This window comes from Taudactylus pleione, unplaced genomic scaffold (genome assembly GCF_031769625.1).
Source record: "Taudactylus pleione unplaced genomic scaffold, aTauple2 ptg000016l, whole genome shotgun sequence".
In the NCBI taxonomy this organism is placed as follows: domain Eukaryota; kingdom Metazoa; phylum Chordata; class Amphibia; order Anura; family Myobatrachidae; genus Taudactylus; species Taudactylus pleione.
The window spans coordinates 25,403,558-25,423,316 of record NW_028284418.1 but is presented as its reverse complement, the minus strand read 5'-3'; the positions used below and the strand labels follow the sequence as shown (position 1 = coordinate 25,423,316).

The 19,759-nt window shown below is 46.7% G+C and overlaps 1 protein-coding gene across 1 annotated transcript in view; it reads right to left on the bottom strand.

Moving 5' to 3' along the window:
* Positions 1–606: 606 nt before the first annotated feature.
* Positions 607–19,759, bottom strand: part of ANKFN1 (ankyrin repeat and fibronectin type III domain containing 1) — a 583,203-nt gene continuing 564,050 nt past the window's right edge. Inside the window, exon 18 of the mRNA XM_088473339.1 lies at positions 607–1,406. Within this exon, the coding sequence (XP_088329465.1) occupies positions 607–1,406 (800 nt within the window). The remainder of the gene's footprint in view (positions 1,407–19,759) is intronic.

Sequence of the window (19,759 nt, the reverse complement as noted above, 5' to 3'; positions counted from 1 at the left end):
TCTATTTGCTAAATGTACCATGTAGTCCACACAGGACCGGTACTAGGTTTTGCTGCGCCCAGCGCCGTCCTGTGTTGCTGCGCCTTCCCTCCTCCATTCCCTCCGCCTGAGCGTATATACTGAATATAGCGCCGGGTGGGAAAGAGGGCTTTTCCTGCGCCCGCCGGATACAATGGCGCTCCGGGCGACGGACCAGCTTGCCCGTGCCTGGAGCCACCACTGAGTCCACATAAAACAACTGAGAGGGCAACTTTGCACATTTGATATAACATTGAAGGAGTTTATAGGTTAGTGGGGGAGAAACTACACTGCATTAATGGAATGTATTAATCTTATTTCTCAACTTTAATTTATTTTTAGAACAACTTTATATAAAATCTAACTAGATGTTACGTTTGCCCACTGTTCCACACACATCCCTTGCTGTGCAGCAAACTAACAAGGTAATCCGTTATATACATCACATTACAAACACAGAGCACAATAATACCAACATCCGAAGGTGCTTTTGAAGAGCAGCAAGATGAGAGATGAACCTGTAAAATGTAGAGAGGATTTTAGAATTTAAATAAATGTTCTAAATTGTGCTTCAGTGAGTCCCTTTCACTATAGCGTGCTGCTAAACACTTCCGATAACTGCAAGTTAGTCTTCTCATCAGAGTCCAAATCTGGTGTAGTAATAACTTTCAAAATGGGTTCCTTGGCTGGAGAATGAGACTCTTCTATATTCAAGGTCCATGTTTTCCCCTCATCTTCAGGCTCGCTTTGTTTGTAAGGCTCAACATAAATTCTGCGCACATTTGTTTTTGATTCAGTATACTTGGATTTGCCATCTTCTGGCAAGCTTGAAGCATGAGGTAAGAAGGTGCTTCGAGGACTATCCACTGGTATCGCTATTTGCTGACCAGAGGTAGGCTCCTCATTAAAGTCTACAGCACGCGACATGTGCTGTGTGTAAATGCCTTCAGACAGAGACAAAGACTGGGATTCACTATGCACACGGAGCCAGCGGTGATGCCGACTGAAGTAGTTGCAATGTTGATGCTTCCCAGACCTCTTTTTACCCAAAAGACTCAAATGCTGCTTTGAGTTGGATGTTTTCTCCACACTTTTAGAATGGAAACCCATTACAGAAAGATTGTCCATATACCTAGTGCAGTACTCTGTATTGGGATCTAAGGCGCTACATTCTTCCTTCAAGCTCAAGCAAGGCTTCATATCATGAACCTGAAGAACATCTGGGGCACTTCCACTCAGCCCAGATACAACTTGCTGGGAGATGTCATGAGAAGATGAATAAACCAAGTCTAACTCACGAGGGCTGAGAGCATCACTGGAGTCATAGTCACTGTCTGTAGGGAGGAACACTTCAGAGCAGCCTTCTTCATCAGAGCAGGGTTGGGAATCTGCAAATAATAGATAATTAGATTTTAATGATATTCAAAAATTATTTTTCAGAAACCACTGAACAGTAATAATGTCCTTTAAAAGACAGCATATAATTTATTTTGCAATAATAATAATAATACAGTTGTTATCCATTTTGCACTGGTCGAAAAGATACTGCTTCCATTAGCATAATAGCTGATCATTATCCTTTCAAATCTGAAATAAAGAGACATTTTATACATCTCAGGTACCTTATTCATAAATATCTGTATAATTCAGTCTGAAATCAACCTTATAATGTGTTGTTGAGCATCTACTTATCACGTAACACAGCTCATTGGCTGTAAGAGGCCATTCACCCACCTACTGTAGGTACTGTCTTTTCTTTTCTAAGGATTATATTTAATATTTATACACAGTTTTAAAGTCAATGACATCAAGCAAGCAAGGGTAGGTCTTTTTTTTCTATCAACCTTCCTGCATACCTACAGAGGTACAATTGATGTTTCTTGACCTAGCTAACATACCTAAGCATGAAAAAGTACAGTATGTATTTAATCTTTTTGAGGACATATATTTTCTCTAAAATGTTTTTCAGGGACTTGAATTGATGGAAGTTATTCAGAGGACCAGTGCTGCAAGCGTGTCAGAAATCAAATGTGGTATTGATCTTTAAAATGAGAACAACTGGAACTAGGAGATTATAGACCTGAGAGTCAGACTTCTGCCCTGAGTCAATTATTTGAAGGGATTCTGAGGGCTGTCATTATGAAATACGCTCATTGGCCACTTTATAGGGTATAGCTGTACACCTGCTTTTTATGATCAGCCAATCATGTGTCAGTAACTCCATACAGAAAACATATAGACATGATCAAGAGGTTTAGCTGTTGTTCAGAACAAACATCAGAATGGGAAAGAAATGTGATCTAAGTGACTTTCACAGTGGAATGATTATTTGTGCCAGAGCCTGTAGAGTTTACAGAGAATGATTCATGAAAAACATCCAATGAGAGGCAATTCTGTGGTGATAATGCCTTTTTAATGACCACAAAGGTTCAAGTTGAAAAGAAGAAAGCAACAGTAAATTAAATATCCATGCACCATTACACGAGTTGTATGCAGAAGAGCATCTCTGAACATACAGCATGTCGAACATTGAAGTGAATATCTACAGCACCAGGTTCCACCAGGCTGTAGTGGGCACAGCAAAATTGGACAAATGGAGGCCGTAAAATATCATCTGCTCTTTGATTTCTGCTGCAACATGCAGATGGAAGGGTCGAAACTTGGCGTAAACAACATGCGTGCATTAATCCATCCTATCCTTTGTCAAGGTTCAGTCTGGTGTTGGTGTAATGGTGTCAGGAATGTCACTAGATCACAATCCATTAGAGCAATTTAGTGTAGTGGTGGAATAAGAGATTTGCAGCAGGAATTTGCAGTCTACAAATACAAAATGCTCCGTCACATAATTGATTTTCATACCATGAAAAATTCAGATTGTTCTCGGGGCAAAAGGACTTACCCAACAACGTCAGATTATCAATTGGATGAATGGGACAACAGCCCAAAGCCTCACCATAAAAATAGGCCCATCATAACAGAAGCAAGATGATGATCAGCCACCCAGATAACCACATGGTCAGCCATAAATCATAAGTATTAAAATTGTATTTCTATTTCCTCACCAAATTATAAAATCTTTCTACTTTAATGCATTTAGGGAGACATTGGGGCAGATAGTGTAGGGGATGTGCACACTAACATGCCACTAATAACAACTCCTCAGCAATAGGCCCTTGATAATTTTCAGCTCCAGGCCCATGTAGCAATTAGTCTGGCCCTGCGCCCTTCTACCCAGTACTAGAAAGTTGTATCTAAAGTGGCCACTGAGTGTATATTGTAGAAATGCATTAGATAACATTGTGTCAGCTCGTTTTCATGAAGAATCATATAGGCCTAACAACTCTGATTAGTTTTAATAAGGAGGTTAGTCCAAACTGGATTTTGATATTGAAATTTATGTGATTTGATTTGGCAAAACTTGTCAACACAAACAACAATTTGGTACATAGGATGATAGTATAAAGGGGGGTATCCACTAGACGATAAAGTTGAATGATTGAACGATAATGATAAAATCATTTGATAATCGTTCAAACATTGTTTGAACATCGTTTGAAAATTTGGTCTTTTAGACATCTTTTAGACATCTATCATCGTGGAAAACATGCTGGTCAACCTGACGATATCGTCAGGCTCAGCATGTTTCCAGATGATGGATGACCCTGCACTGAACGTCTGCTCGTTCAGTGCAGGCACATCACACGACTGACAAACGACTGCACGATTACAATGTCGTAATCGTGCAGTCGTTTTCAGATCTTGTAGTGGATGCCCCCCATTAAGTCTAGAAAATAAATTACATGTATATACACATAACAGTTGAAAAGCAGTAGAAAAAGTATTTAGCTAAATTAGGTATTCATACTAGGGGCCTATTCATCACTGAGTATCGGATGGAAAAGCAGCTGTCCCCGCAATGAGTAACACTGCTACAGAAGTAGCAGTATTACTTAACCCTCGGGAATACTTACTCACTGTACCCCTGCTGAATGTTAGGTGGTCCTATCTGGCGTCTAATAATAAATAGGCCCTTTACATAAAAAAATCTGGAAACTAGCATTTCCGCACATGTAATAGGCCTATTACGGATGATGAATAGGCCTCTAGGTGTAATATGACTAGTCGACATTCAGAAGGTTAACATGGACCTTAGATACACAACCAATATTTCGACATACAATTAGATTGACATGGTTAAAATGTCGACACATCCAGAATAGCAACAGTCAACATGTCGACTCCAGCATGTCGACACACTTTTTTTTGCTTGTGTTAGCCTAACCCTAACCCTCAGAATCAACAAATTTACAATATGTCGACATTCTGGTATTGACATGTTAAATGTCTACATCCTGAACATGTCAACATTTTAATCATGTCGACCTAAATATATGTCGACATATTGGTTGTCAAACTAACTTTCATGTCGACATTCTGTAGATATGCAGAACCTGTTGACCTTCTCAATGTTGATTAGCTGACTGGATACCTTCAGACTGGGATAAAGCTAGTTAGTATTGTACCACAGAGATCAGACAGGTGCTCTATGGTGGGGAATTTAATTAGCCATGTAATATTATGCCCCACAGCTAAGTGATCACACCATGAAGGGAAATGCTATTCAATTAAATAACATTTTCCCCACGCGCTTAACCAGAGGTTAGTGCACGCTAAAGTGTGAAATCAATGGGTTTTCCCCAGGCGATAAACAGCAGAGGGTGCGTTATCTCACTTACTTTTCCTCGCAGCCCCTGGAGCTAATTGAATCCCCCCTACGTTTTTCCATCTTTTTTATTAATTATCTTGTAGATGACCTAGAAGATAAACTGCTCACATTTCCCTATGATACTCAGAGTTAGTAACACAAAGCAGGGAAATAACTTTCTACAGAAAGATTTAAGACCCTGTTGTGGCAATATGAAATTGTTCTTTGTGTGGCTATTTATTGAAATTCTGTAGCTGGACAGTGGCTATGATAATAGCCCATCCCAAGAGAAGGGAGAAAAGTAAAGTGATGACATATGCTATTCCTTTACCGCCAGGTTGGGACCCATTTTACATTACTGTATATGTGCAAGTATAGACCTCAGGGGAAGGGGTCCAAAGATCCCTCTTCAAGGAGAAAAAACAGGAAAAGGGTAGCTATAGACTACAATGCTAATACCATCTAAAGATGATATTAGTTATCTGGGGCCAAACTCTAAAAAGCTTGGTGAAGCCTGCAGTTCACATTGAGAACATTTCTAATATCTCCTGCATACATCTTTATATAATATCAATGCCATTACAAATTTCTCAGTAAATTTAGAGAGTGGTCCCATCTGTCTGTACTTAAAAAATGTAATAGTCAAAATGTAGAGCTTATTTATTGCTTAATGGTGAACAGGGCATCATTAATCTGATTCAAGAATGATGAGTATAATTAGTAGGACAATTCAGAGAAGAAAATAATAGAAGTCAGGTGACAGGGAACATTCTGCCACCCAGCACACATACTGACAGATCAGCTCTGAGCTCAAACTCCTGTCTCCTACTACCTACTACTTCTTTTATGTTTCATTTATTTAACAGAAGTAAGAAAGCACATATGAGGCAGGCAGTGAGTAGCAACCAAAATCTAACATTTTAGAGACTATATTCTATACAACACTGGTCGAGGAAGGTTTAGGTGTATGAACCATTCATCTATGACAAAAGGGAGCTGAGCAGTGATCATTTTAGTAAATCGTCACAGAAAAAAAATCTTGCACCAAGCTGCTATAGAGGAGCTGGTCAGGGTGCTGAAACAGCAAGACAGCATCTGAAACTGAGGCTAGGAATTAAGCAAGTCACAGAAAACACTCTTGTGCTGTGTGAGTGACTGACTTCTGCAGGGCCAAGGGCTGCACTCTGATTGGCTCTCTGAGACAGTGAGAGCCAATCAGAGATAGCAATGTGCCCTGTTGCTTAGCCGGATATTTAAATAGAGCGCTCGCTCTTTGCGGTCTGTTGACGCCTCTATGTCTGAACGAGTGAACGAAACATGCGCTCGCTATTTTTTTAAAAACGCCCCCTGGCCGCTCGCATCCTACGTCATCTCCGCTATTTATTAGATTAATTGAGTACATTGAAAGGCATATGAACTGCTCGCAGTGCTTGTGGTTGGATTTTCCTACCGCAATCATGCGAGCAGTTCAGGCTAAAAGACAACCAAGTGACGTGGTCGATGACGCTGCTTTGTTAATTATGCACACCCTGAAAACGCCCGTTTTGACCGTTTGGCCTGCGTTCGGATCTCCACTCCCCGTTTTCAAGCACCTTCCCCTGTTACCACCCACAAACGCCTCATCCTGTCACTCAAAATAGCAGGCATTCGCTATTTTGTGAGCACACAATTTCCAACCGCAATGACTGGTTCGCGCATGCGTATTACAACCCATACGCATGCGCAGTTGTGCGAACATCGCTCGGAGCGAACGAGCGGCCGCTTACGAGCGGCTCTGGATCAGGCCCAGAGTGAGAGACAGCCTCCAATTAACCCATGAAGATGCCCTGATGAAGACACAGTAGCCAGGAAGGAGCCTGGGAAGGCATAGCTATCAGGAATTAAAAGAAAACAACCATCGGAACACCATCAAATGAGTTCAATTTGATGGTGGCAAACATTGGATCGCCACCATCAAATAGTAAAAACACCACAAAGCATCAATGGTTAGTAACCATTGGATTCCGATGTCCATCCATACACTGAACCTGCAGGCGGACTCTGGTTACCACTCCTCCACTGTCAAGTGCTCCCTCACAAGCGTGATGTTCCCCGTCAGTAAATAGGAGACACCTCCCATGGAAGTCAGTGCCACTGCAAGGAAGCTGAAAAGAAAGTCCAGGAAATACAGGGTACATTGTGCAAAGAGGACATTGCTCATCGCCATGTTCGGCAGCTGGAGAGGGGTGTGCATTGGACGCTGTGGAAATATGTACAGGTGCCCTACCCCCGGGGACATGCTGCTGATAATGCTTATTGTAGCTGCAATACAAATCTCCCATCCATGATGCTCCTGGCAAAGCCGGGGTGGGTCGCTAAAGGTGCCCACACACATGGTGATCTGCACACGATCAGCCGATGTGTACAATTTGTGAAGGATTTTCCTTGAAACTCTCCCCGGCAGCTCAGCACACGATCTGCACACAATTTGGTGTCCAATCTTCAAACGATCTCTCCTGCAGTCAGACTTTCACAGTGCATCATGTCCTAGATTGTCAGATCTGCCCTACTGCACGGCAGATCTGACGATGCAATGTGCGACCAGCGGGGACGCACATCGCATCGTGATCATGAGTGGGGAATCACGATTTACTCAGGATTTCGCCATATTTTACACGATCTGTCGTTCCAATGTGTCAGAATCAGCCAGAACGGGTAAAATATCGCCATGTGTGTGGCCACCTTAATGTATGTGTGTATATATATATATATCACTGCTGCACACCTGGGAGGAGTCCTGATTACACAAATATCCCCCATGATGGACCAATTCCCCCCTACACAAACCAAAAAAGATAGATAGACAGACAGACAGACAGATAGGTGTGTGTTATATTATATATATATATGTCTGTGTGTGTGTGTATCGAAGCCTCTCCCCCCACAAAATCCACCAGTAAAATGGCTGCCCCTCCATTTTCCCAGTGATATGTGGAGCGTTACTGTCACCAATCACGAAGAAACAAAAATTTTCATCAGTGTTTCTGAGGTTGCCCAATTGTTTATTTTACTATAAAAATATATTCATACATTGTTAAATAAATATTATTATTGATATTAACTACCAATTAGTACAATAGCTGAAAGATAGATAAATTCAATTGTTTATCTTAAAAATTAACATTTTTCATAGTCATTAACCAAGTTTTTATTCAGATTTCGTTGAAGTCTGTAGTCACTGCCTCACTAGTTATGGAATGTGCTATAATATCTGGTATGTACTACGATCTGGTGACAGTGAAACTGCTGCTAACGCCTTAAACCGTTGGCAGGCCACAATAATTTGCGCTCTTTGTTCCATTGTTGTACAACTAACAAGAACAGCGAATGGGTCTGGTGTGTCTGCTTATGCTTAATGCAAATTGTGATAGCAAAATGAGTGGGGATTCTAAGAAAGAAAAAAAAAGCATTTGCAAGAAGACAATGGCCCTCATTCAGAGCCGGACGCTCTGAGCAGAGCGCTAGCTCTGAATGAGGGCCGTCCTCCATAAAAATGGAGCGTCCTCCTGGACGTTCGTATAGCTGTGGGTCACCACCCACAGCACATACGAGCGTGCAGGATGATGGTCGCGATGGTCTTGACCATCGCGACCATCGCCAGTGTGACCAGAAGCCTGTGGTCGGGGTTTTCGACCACAAGCTCTGGAGTGATTTTGGCTCTATCAGAGCCAAAATCACTCCCACTGACATCACTAGTGATGTCAGTGGGGCCGGCTTCAGATGGTAGGCGTTCCCTTGGGCAGGCACGCCCCCGGCACGCCCACCAAAGGGGGCGTGCTGTCAATCAACATCGACAGCACGCCCCCTTTGATCAGACATAACGAGCGAAGGAAAGTCATTCGCTCGTCGCGTCTGGCGCATGCGCACGACGGAGCTCCCTCCGTCGTGCGCATGCGCAGTGCACACCATCGACCCACTTGCGAGCGGACAGCCGCTTGCGAGTGGGTCTGAATGAGGCCCAATGTACGCAGAAAAAACATGAAGATAACTTTATTTTTGGTAAACAGTAACGACAACAGTTGGTGAGTTCTAATAAATCTATTATCGCTTTATCCCCATTTTGATTTCATTCATCCCCATTCACTTTTGTGTAGAAGTTCATGGAGGGAGCAAAACACAGTCTTTGCCCACCCAGTAGAAATCAGGGAGGGGCAAGTGCCCCCTCTGCGCCCCTGGTTCCTACGCCCTGCCCGTGGAATAAGGGGCCTGTGTGCACCTCAAACCCTGCACCCATTATAGATACGCAACTGCATATACACTACAAGAGGAAATACAGAAATAATATATAGGGAAAAATTAAGCAGGTAGGAGGGGAGCATTGGGAATGAACACCATGGAGATTAGTCAGGTTTCTTTTTATGATTTATGGAAGAAAACAGTTACCAGAAAAGTGCTGTGTGAGTATGCTGCCCTATACATAATGTCAATAATAACAATAAAATATTTGCTTCATTTATTTACTTACAAGAGTGTTATCTAGCATAGGCAAACCTCTTTTCCGTCTGCCTGGAAACCCACCTCCCCAGCCCACATGACCACAATAGAAATAGTAATATAATAGATTGTTACTAGTGCTGCATGTTCTTCTCAGTATCACAAATGAAATAATTAGCACCACCCATGGATCTTTTAACATGTATCATCAGCCAGTAATAAATAACCTGTGCACCAACTAGAAGATCTGGAAAACATGCACTGTTAAAGATGCACTGCTATAGAGCCCAATATGTACATATATGTCCAGGGCAGTGCTAGGTTCTTCTGCTGCTCCTCCAGGCTCCCAGACTTGCTCCAATAATCTGGAATGGTGCCCACATCTAAAATAAATACGTTCAGCTCAGGTAGGATGGCCTACTGGCGCATCTAATGCCTTACTGTGATCGCTGGTCCTGTATATGCTGGAATTATTACACACAATACACTTTGTATGACACTTATTAAAGCTGGTTAAGTACTAATTCTGCCCTCTTCATTGACAGGCCACACTCGCTCTAAAATTAAGCATTTGGAAACCCCCCTCTGGAAATCCTGCGTTTGCTACTGTCTAGAAAGCAGAACTATTGTTAGGGAATCAGTTATAAGGAGAGAGACCTTTGCAGCTGTCCAGGTTCAGCAGGATAGCAAAGAGAAGGCACGGCTCTCACTAGTAAAACTTTCAAATATTATTTTAACCTAATGTTACTAGATTAAGTTTACAGACAAACAAAGCATCTGGTTTACTTAGAGATATGACCTGTTGCTTTCAAGGTCGGCATTGGCCCTGGGGGTACCCTAGGCTGCGCCACTCCAACCCCCTCCTTTAGGCAATGGCATCCTCCTTTTTATCACACTATCATCTCTGAAACGTTCCCTGTATGCAGTGTATGGTACAGCTACATTTTCTTACTTTGTAGTTTGTACTAAATTCATACTTTTTGGAAGCCTGTAACAAACACATATTTGGATGCACCTCTGCTCTTCCTCCCACTTTTGTGACACCATGAGCCTTTTCCTGAGTATTAGGTGGAAATTACTGCAGGTGTGCAATATTTGGTCCAAATAGTGTTTAGAAAGTGAGAAAATCAGGGTGATGTTTGCAAAATGCAGTAATGAACGTGTATTGTGCCCAAATACAAAACTTAAAATTCTTGCTAAGGGACTACAGGGTCTTTGTACTGAGCCTTGGAGAGAGATAAAGGCCCTGATTCAGAGCCGGACGCTCTTTGTTAGCGCTCATTCTGAATCAGAGCGGCCTGTTTTTGTTTTTTTTTGGGCCGGCCTCCAGGCCGCTCGCTAAGCTGTGGGTGACCACCCACAGCTTTAGCGGGTGACAAGGTGATGGTCGCGATGGCCGTGACCATCGGGCTTGCGATGAGACCCTTGTGGTAGGGTCTCATCCACCGCAAGCCTCAGTGAACTCCCTGCTCTAATAGAGCAGGAAGTTCACTACTGACATCACGTGTGATGTCAGTAGGGCCACCCCCCAAACGGCAGGCGTTCCTTCAGGAATGCCTCCGTTTGGCCAGTCACCCCCCCGACCCGCCTACAAAACGGGGCGAGCTGTCGATCAACATCGTCAGCACGTGCACACAGCCTGGCCATCGACCCGCTTGCGAGAGCTGTGCGCTCGCGAGCGGGTCTGAATCAGGCCCAAAGTACAACCCAATCAGAGTTGGAGTGTGGCTGTAAAGTCATAGTCAAGCTCCATACTCCCAGATAATTACAAACTTGTACAGTAGCGGACTGGAGCATGAAGGGCCCACAGGGGATTGCAATAATAGAGGCCCACAAAAGGGTGTGGCCAATCACTGGAAGGGGTGTGGCCAACTAGACTGGGAAGAAGTATTGGTATAATCAATGATCCTTATATATACTAATAAAAAATACTATAAAATACTCAGATGCTACAAATTAATATAAATATGTAGTTGGGTGGGTCAGTGATTTGCTCCTGTGCATGGCAGTCAGTAGTTTAGTGAAGGGAGGATGTAGTGGGCATGGAGGGGTCATGTAGGCAGTGCAGTATTTGGTATGGAGCAGAGGCGTCACAAGGAGGTGTGGGGGGTGCAGGCTGCACCCGGGTGTCTCCCGCCGAGGGGTGATACCATGGTGCAGACTCCCCCTCAGTAACAGGAGCCGTCTGCTGCACTGAAGTAATAAGTGCAGCACTCGGCTCCTGACACTGTGAGAGAGCCGGCACTGCACACAGGGCAGTCCACACCTCCTGCAACCCCCTGGCCCTCCCAGTAAAGAGCATGGGAGTCGGGACTACAGGCTTTGGGCCGCGAGGCCACACCCCCAATCAACGAGGCCACACCCCATTTTTGACAGCACGCAGTTACGCCACAAGCACAACATCGCTCTTCACACCAAGTAACGCTACAGGTATGGAGTAGCCAGAGGGATATTACAGACTGCAGGGAGGTAGTGTTTGACATGGAAGGGTCAATGGGATAGTGCAGAGGTATTAAAGGTGAGTATGAGGGGTCAAGGAGGCAGTACAGAGAGATAGTGTTTGGTAGGGAGGGGTCAGGGGGTAGGGCAGATAGGTAGTGGTGAGTATGGAGGGGTCAGGGGGTAGGGCAGAGAGGTAGTGGTGAGTATGGAGGGGTCAGGGGGTAGGGCAGATAGGTAGTGGTGAGTATGGAGGGCTCAGGGGGCAGGGCAGATAGTTAGTGGTGAGTATGGAGGGCTCAGGGGGTAGGGCAGATAGGTAGTGGTGAGTATGGAGGGGTCAGTGGGTAGGGCAGATAGGTAATGGTGAGTATGGAGTGGTCAGGGGGTAGGGCAGATAGGTAGTGGTGAGTAGGGAGGGGTCAGGGGGTAGGGCAGATAGGTAGTGGTGAGTATGGAGGGGTCAGGTAGTAGGGCAGATAGGTAGTGGTGAGTATGGAGTGGTCAGGGGGTAGGGCAGAAAGGTAGTGGTGAGTAGGGAGGGGTCAGGGGGTAGGGCAGATAGGTAGTGGTGAGTATGGAGGGGTCAGGGGGTAGGGCAGATAGGTAGTGGTGAGTATGGAGGGGTCAGGGGGTAGGGCAGATAGGTAGTGGTGAGTATGGAGGGGTCAGGGGGTAGGGCAGATAGGTAGTGGTGAGTATGGAGGGGTCAGGGCAGGTAGGTAGTGGTGAGTATGGAGGGGTCAGGTGGTCGGGCAGATAGGTAGTGGTGAGTATGGAGGGGTCAGGGGGTAGGGCAGATAGGTAGTGGTGAGTATGGAGGGGTCAGGGCAGATAGGTAGTGGTGAGTATGGAGTGGTCAGGGGGTAGGGCAGATAGGTAGTAGTGAGTATGGGGGGGTCAGGGGGTAGGGCAGATAGGTAGTAGTGAGTAATGAGGGGTCAGGGGGTAGGGCAGATAGGTAGTGGTGAGTATGGAGGGGTCAGGGGGAAGGGCAGATAGGTAGTGGTGAGTATGGAGGGGTCAGCGGGTAGGGCAGATAGGTAGTGGTGAGTATGGAGGGCTCAGGGGGTAGGGCAGATAGGTAGTGGTGAGTATGTAGGGGTCAGTGGGTAGGGCAGATAGGTAATGGTGAGTATGGAGTGGTCAGGGGGTAGGGCAGATAGGTAGTGGTGAGTAGGGAGGGGTCAGGGGGTAGGGCAGATAGGTAGTGGTGAGTATGGAGGGGTCAGGTATTAGGGCAGATAGGTAGTGGTGAGTATGGAGTGGTCAGGGGGTAGGGCAGATAGGTAGTGGTGAGTAGGGAGGGGTCAGGGGGTAGGGCAGATAGGTAGTGGTGAGTATGGAGGGGTCAGGGGGTAGGGCAGATAGGTAGTGGTGAGTATGGAGGGGTCAGGGGGTAGGGCAGATAGGTAGTGGTGAGTATGGAGGGGTCAGGGCAGATAGGTAGTGGTGAGTATGGAGTGGTCAGGGGGTAGGGCAGATAGGTAGTAGTCAGTATGGGGGGGTCAGGGGGTAGGGCAGATAGGTAGTAGTGAGTAAGGAGGGGTCAGGGGGTAGGGCAGATAGGTAGTGGTGAGTATGGAGGGCTCAGGGGGTAGGGCAGATAGGTAGTGGTGAGTATGGAGGGGTCAGTGGGTAGGGCAGATAGGTAATGGTGAGTATGGAGTGGTCAGTGGGTAGGGCAGATAGGTAGTGGTGAGTATGGAGGGGTCAGGGGGTAGGGTATATAGGTAGTGGTGAGTATGGAGGGGTCAGGTAGTATGGCAGATAGGTAGTGGTGAGTATGGAGTGGTCAGGGGGTAGCGCAGATAGGTAGTGGTGAGTAGGTAGGGGTCAGGGGGTAGGGCAGATAGGTAGTGGTGAGTAAGGAGGGGTCAGTGGGGTAGGGCAGATAGGTAGTGGTGAGTATGGAGGGGTCAGGTGGTCGGGCAGATAGGTAGTGGTGAGTATGGAGGGGTCAGGGGGTAGGGCAGATAGGTAGTGGTGAGTATGGAGGGGTCAGGGGGTAGGGCAGATAGGTAGTGGTGAGTATGGAGGGGTCAGGGCAGATAGGTAGTGGTGAGTATGGAGTGGTCAGGGGGTAGGGCAGATAGGTAGTAGTGAGTATGGGGGGGTCAGGGGGTAGGGCAGATAGGTAGTAGTGAGTAAGGAGGGGTCAGGGGGTAGGGCAGATAGGTAGTGGTGAGTATGGAGGGGTCAGGGGGTAGGGCAGATAGGTAGTGGTGAGTATGGAGGGGTCAGCGGGTAGGGCAGATAGGTAGTGGTGAGTATGGAGGGCTCAGGGGGTAGGGCAGATAGGTAGTGGTGAGTATGGAGGGGTCAGTGGGTAGGGCAGATAGGTAATGGTGAGTATGGAGTGGTCAGTGGGTAGGGCAGATAGGTAGTGGTGAGTATGGAGGGGTCAGGGGGTAGGGCATATAGGTAGTGGTGAGTATGGAGGGGTCAGGTAGTATGGCAGATAGGTAGTGGTGAGTATGGAGTGGTCAGGGGGTAGCGCAGATAGGTAGTGGTGAGTAGGTAGGGGTCAGGGGGTAGGGCAGATAGGTAGTGGTGAGTAAGGAGGGGTCAGGGGGTAGGGCAGATAGGTAGTGGTGAGTATGGAGGGGTCAGGTGGTCGGTCAGATAGGTAGTGGTGAGTATGGAGGGGTCATGGGGTAGGGCAGATAGGTAGTGGTGAGTATGGAGGGGTCAGGGGGTAGGGCAGATAGGTAGTGGTGAGTATGGAGTGGTCAGGGGGTAGGGCAGATAGGTAGTGGTGAGTATGGAGTGGTCAGGGGGTAGGGCAGATTGGTAGTGGTGAGTATGGTGGGGTCAGGGGGTAGGGAAGATAGGTAGTGGTGAGTAGGGAGGGGTCAGGGGGTAGGGCAGATAGGTAGTGGTGAGTATGGAGGGGTCAGGGGGTAGGGCAGATAGGTAGTGGAGAGTATGGAGGGGTCAGGGGGTAGGGCATATAGGTAGTGGTGAGTAGAGAGGGGTCAGGGGGTAGGGCAGATAGGTAGTGGTGAGTATGGAGTGGTCAGGGGGTAGGGCTGATAGTTAGTGGTGAGTATAGAGTGGTCAGGGGGTAGGGCAGATAGGTAGTGGTGAGTAGGGAGGGGTCAGGGGGTAGGACTGAGAGGTAGTGGTGAGTATGGAGTGGTCAGGGTGTAGGGCAGATATGTAGTGGTGAGTATGGAGTGGTCAGGGGGTAGGGCACATAGGTAGTGGTGAGTATGGAGGGGTCAGGGTGTAGGGCAGATAGGTAGTGGTGAGTATGGAGGGGTCAGGGGGTAGGGCAGATACGTAGTAGTGAGTATGGAGTGGTCAGGGAGTAGGGCAGATAGGTAGTGGTGAGTATGGAGGGGTCAGGGGGTAGGGCAGATACGTAGCAGTGAGTATGGAGTGGTCAGGGGGTAGGGCAGATAGGTAGTGGTGAGTATGGGGGGGTCAGGGGTAGGGCAGATAGGTAGTGGTGAGTAAGGGGGGGTTAAGGGGTAGGGCAGATAAGTAGTGGTGAGTATGGAGGGGTCAGGGGGTAAGGCAGATAGGTAGTGGTGAGTAGGGAGTGGTCAGGGGGTTGTGCAGATAGGTAGTGGTGAGTATGGAGGGGTCAGGGGGTAGAGCAGATAGATAGTGGTGAGTATGGAGGGGTCAGGGGGTAGGGCAGATAGGTAGTGGTGAGTATGGAGGGGTCAGGGGGTAGGGCAGATAGGTAGTGGTGAGTATGGAGGGGTCAGGGGGTAGGGCAGATAGGTAGTGGTGAGTATGGAGTGGTCAGGGGTAGGGCAGATAGGTAGTGGTGAGTATGGGGGGGTCAGGGGGTAGGGCAGATAGGTAGTGGTGAGTATGGAGGGGTCAGGGGGTAGGGCAGATAGGTAGTGGTGAGTATGGAGTGGTCAGAGGGTAGGGCAGATAGGTAGTGGTGAGCATGAGGGGGTCAGTGGGTAGGGCAGATAGGTAGTGGTGAGTAGGGAGGGGTCAGGGGGAAGTGCAGATAGGTAGTGGCGAGTATGGAGGGGTCATGGGGTAGGGCAGATAGGTAGTGGTGAGTATGGGGGGGTCAGGGGGTAGGGCAGATAGGTAGTGGTGAGTATGGAGCGGTCAGGGGGTAGGGCAGATAGGTAGTGGTGAGTATAGAGGGGTCAGGGGGTAGGGCAGATAGGTAGTGGTGAGTATGATGGGGTCATGGGGTAGGGCAGATAGGTAGTGGTGAGTATGGGGGGGTTAGGGGGTAGGGCAGATAGGTAGTGGTGAGTATGGAGGGGTCAGTGGGTAGGGCAGATAGATAGTGGTGAGTATGGAGGGGTCAGGGGGTAGGGCAGATAGGTAGTGGTGAGTATGGAGTGTTCAGAGGGTAGTGCAGATAGGTAGTGGTGAGTATGGAGGGGTCAGGGGGTAGGGCAGATAGGTAGTGGTGAGTATGGGGGGGTCAGGGGGTAGGGCAGATAAGTAGTGGTGAGTATGGAGTGGTCAGGGGGTAGTGCAGATAGGTTGTGGTGAGTATGAAGTGGTCAGGGGGTAGGGCAGATAGGTAGTGGTGAGTATGGAGGGGTCATGGGGTAGGGCAGATAGGTAGTGGTGAGTATGGGGGGGTCAGGGGGTAGGGCAGATAGGTAGTGATGAGTATGGAGGGGTCAGGGGGTAGGGCAGATAGATAGTGGTGAGTATGGGGGGTCAGGGGGTAGGGCAGATAGGTAGTGGTGAGTAGGTAGGGGTCAGGGGGTAATGCAGATAGGTAGTGGTGAGTATGGAGGGGTCATGTGGGTAGTGCAGAGAGATAGTGTTTGGTAAGGAGAGGTCAGAAGGGTGGTGCAGATACAGATCATACATCTATCCTCTTTGCACATTAAATAACCCCTCTAGTCGCGTCATGCCATGGCGTGACTCAGTAGCGCTGAGCGTCTTTTCGTGTAACTTTTTCCCTTCAAATGCATCTTATTTGCACAGCGATACAAAGAGGACGCACAAGCAGATTCTGCTGATTAAAATATGTGGCATGCAAAATGCTACGTTACAATGTCACAGCCGCTGACACTGTAACGTGGCACATCGCATGCAGATACACCCGCAGTCGCACAGAATATAGGCATGCCACATATTATTTTACTCAGCATAGGCTGCTTGTGTGTCCTCTTCGTAACGCTATGCGAATAAGAAGCATTTGGAGGGGAAAAGTCACACAAGAAGCCGCTCAGCGGTACCGACTCACATGGCGCTCATGCGTTATGTGTAGCGTGACTTGTAGTGCAAGGAGGATAGATGTTTGTGGACACATCTGTAGGTTGTGGTGAGTATGCAGGGGTCAGGGAGGTAGTGCAGAGAGATAGTGTTTGGTATGGAAGGTTCAAGGAGGTAGTGCAGACAGAGGTGCAGAGAGGGGGAGAGCGGGTACCAATTGCCCAGGCCCGGGCTACTGAAGGGACCCAGCGCCTCTCCCCCTCCCTTTTAAATCACAGCAGCCCAGCATACGTTGTTGTGTACTGGTTTGCAGTGGGAGCAGTCTCCTATGCCTGTGGGGGGGGAGTGATCACGCTGATAGTGATCATGCAGGATAGAATACAGGATATAATGTAGTATAGAAGCACTTTGTTTAGCCAGACAAAACACAGCAGAGCGCAATAGCAATGTACAGCGTTCAGCAGGTATACACCAAGCCTCACTAGTCACAGAGCAGAAGTGCAGAGACCTAAAATGGTGCATGCTTGATATACCCCCTAGCTAGGGCTGCCCATTATTTAAATTTTGCAGAAATCCTTAAGATAATCGTCAGGTGTTTTGTAAGCAAACGATATATCGTGCACAATCTAACAATTTGCAAATCATTAACAACGCACGATATATTGTTGGTCAGATTGTACACTTTTTACCACCATATCGTGTCCTGGAGTGCCGGGGAGCTACCAGGGAGAGTTCAAGGGAAATCATTCACAATATCGCATCGTCTAGTGTGTACCCACCTTTACTGATCTCCACAGGTCAGAGGAGCATGTGGCAGGCTCCTCCAATCAAAGCTCAGCACATGCTCCTCTGACCCCTCTGCAGACTCTCAGCATGCTGCTGCCGGCTGGGTCAATCATAACAGCCTTGATGACTACCAGGCAAGCAGCTGTACTGCAGCCAGGCACTTCTATAGTCAATTTCGTCATAGGCCCTGTCCTGAGATTGAGAGTGTGGCTACGAATCAGTGGGGCCCACCGGTGATTTCCCCTACTCCCTGGCAGCCCAGTCCGAACCTGGAGATGTTGGAGCAGCGCTTGGCAGCATCATATGTAAGAAATTGGCAGATGCTTCTCCACCATGTTATGTGAGGGGGATTCTGGGGCATTATGTTATTCACATGTTTTTTGTGTACACACATCAGTCAAATAGGTGCATTTGCTGAAAAATTATGTACTGAACGTCTGCATTTATTCTAGTTTGTAAATTACCCTTTGCTTAACAGCTAAATTAAATATGATTGAGGGAGATTGTGCAAAAGAAAAAGCTTGTAAGCTTGGGCGATACTATAATACACACAAGGGTACAATAAAATGAGCAGTGTTGTTCTCCTATAATTATTTGTGATGTGTGCGGTCACTTCGTGAAAAACTGACATGAAAACTGCCATAAAATACGGTGGTTGTGACAGGCAAGATAGCTCAGAAAGCTGTGGTTTGGGTTATCTGGTCTTTTAGAAGGAGATGAATCACAATTCCCGTATATTGAGGGAATTTATTATGTATTGAATAAGGCAGCGGATAACACCCACAATTCTTATATAGATATTTGGGGATAAACTATTGTTTATAATTATTATTAAGAGAGCAACTTTATTTATTACATTAAAGGGTCTATATTAATTAATTGTTAATTGGGGTAAAAAATGGTTATATGAACAGGGCAACATTTATTATTTTATGGCTATGTACATGGTACCCCATCAAGTAAATTTTTTTTTAATAAATTAACATTTAATTAATATTGCTACTTTAATATAATAAATAAGTAATATTACTCTCTTATTCAAAATTCAGCTGTTCCCGTGATACCTAATACTGCTACTTTGGTACTACTGTTGGCCTGCCCTGTATTTCAGTACTACTACTGGGTCTACTTAGTGCGCAAGTATGACCTAAATTTCACACATTCGCACTTCCGCAAGGCATGCAGGTCTGAAGGGGGAGGAGGGATCCTATCAGACCTTTCTTTGTAACCCGGACCTCCTTCCCATACAATAAACTATGGCCCTCATTCAGAGCCACTCGCTATCGGCAGTACGCTCATTCCAAGCGATGTTCGCACATCTGCGCATGCGTACGGTTTTTAGTACGCATGCGCGAACCAGTCAGTGCGGCCGAAAATCATTTGTACGCAATATAGCGAGTGCCTGCTATTTTGAGTGACAGAATGAGGCGTATGTGGGTGGTAACAGGGGAAGGTGCTTGAAAACGGGGAGTGGAGATCCGATCGCAGGCGTGCTTAAAGGTCAAAACGGGTGTTTTATGGGTGTGCATAATTAATATAGCAGCGTCAATGACCACGTCACTTGGTTTTTTTTAACTCAGAACTGCTCGCAAAATAGCGGTTGAAAAAACCAACCACAAGAATAGCGAGCAGTTCATATCCTGTTCGATGTACTCGATTAATCTAATAAATAGCGGACATGACGTATGGTGCGAGCAGCCAGGGGGCGTTTTTAAGAAATAAAAGAGCGTATGTTTTGTTCGCTCGTTCAGACATAGAGGCGTGAACAGACCGCAAACAGCGAACGGTTCATTTGAATAGCCACCCCTTGTTTTAGAACGAACGACCGCAAATAGCGAGTGGCTCTGAATCAGGCCCTATATTCCAACCATTAGAGAATTATCAGTGTTGTCTACCTCCTTATTCAATCCATAATCAATACTCTCATTATGGAGAAACTTTGGGCCTGATTCAGAGCCGTTCGCTATTTGCGGTCGTTCGTTCTAAAACAAGGGGTGGCTATTCAAATGAACCGTTCGCTGTTTGCGGTCTGTTCACGCCTCTATGTCTGAACGAGCGAACAAAACTTGCGTTCGTTTTTTGGAAAAATACGCCCCCTGGCCGCTCGCATCCTACGTCATGTCCACTATTTATTAGATTAATCGAGTACATCGACAAGGGTATGAACTGCTCGCTATT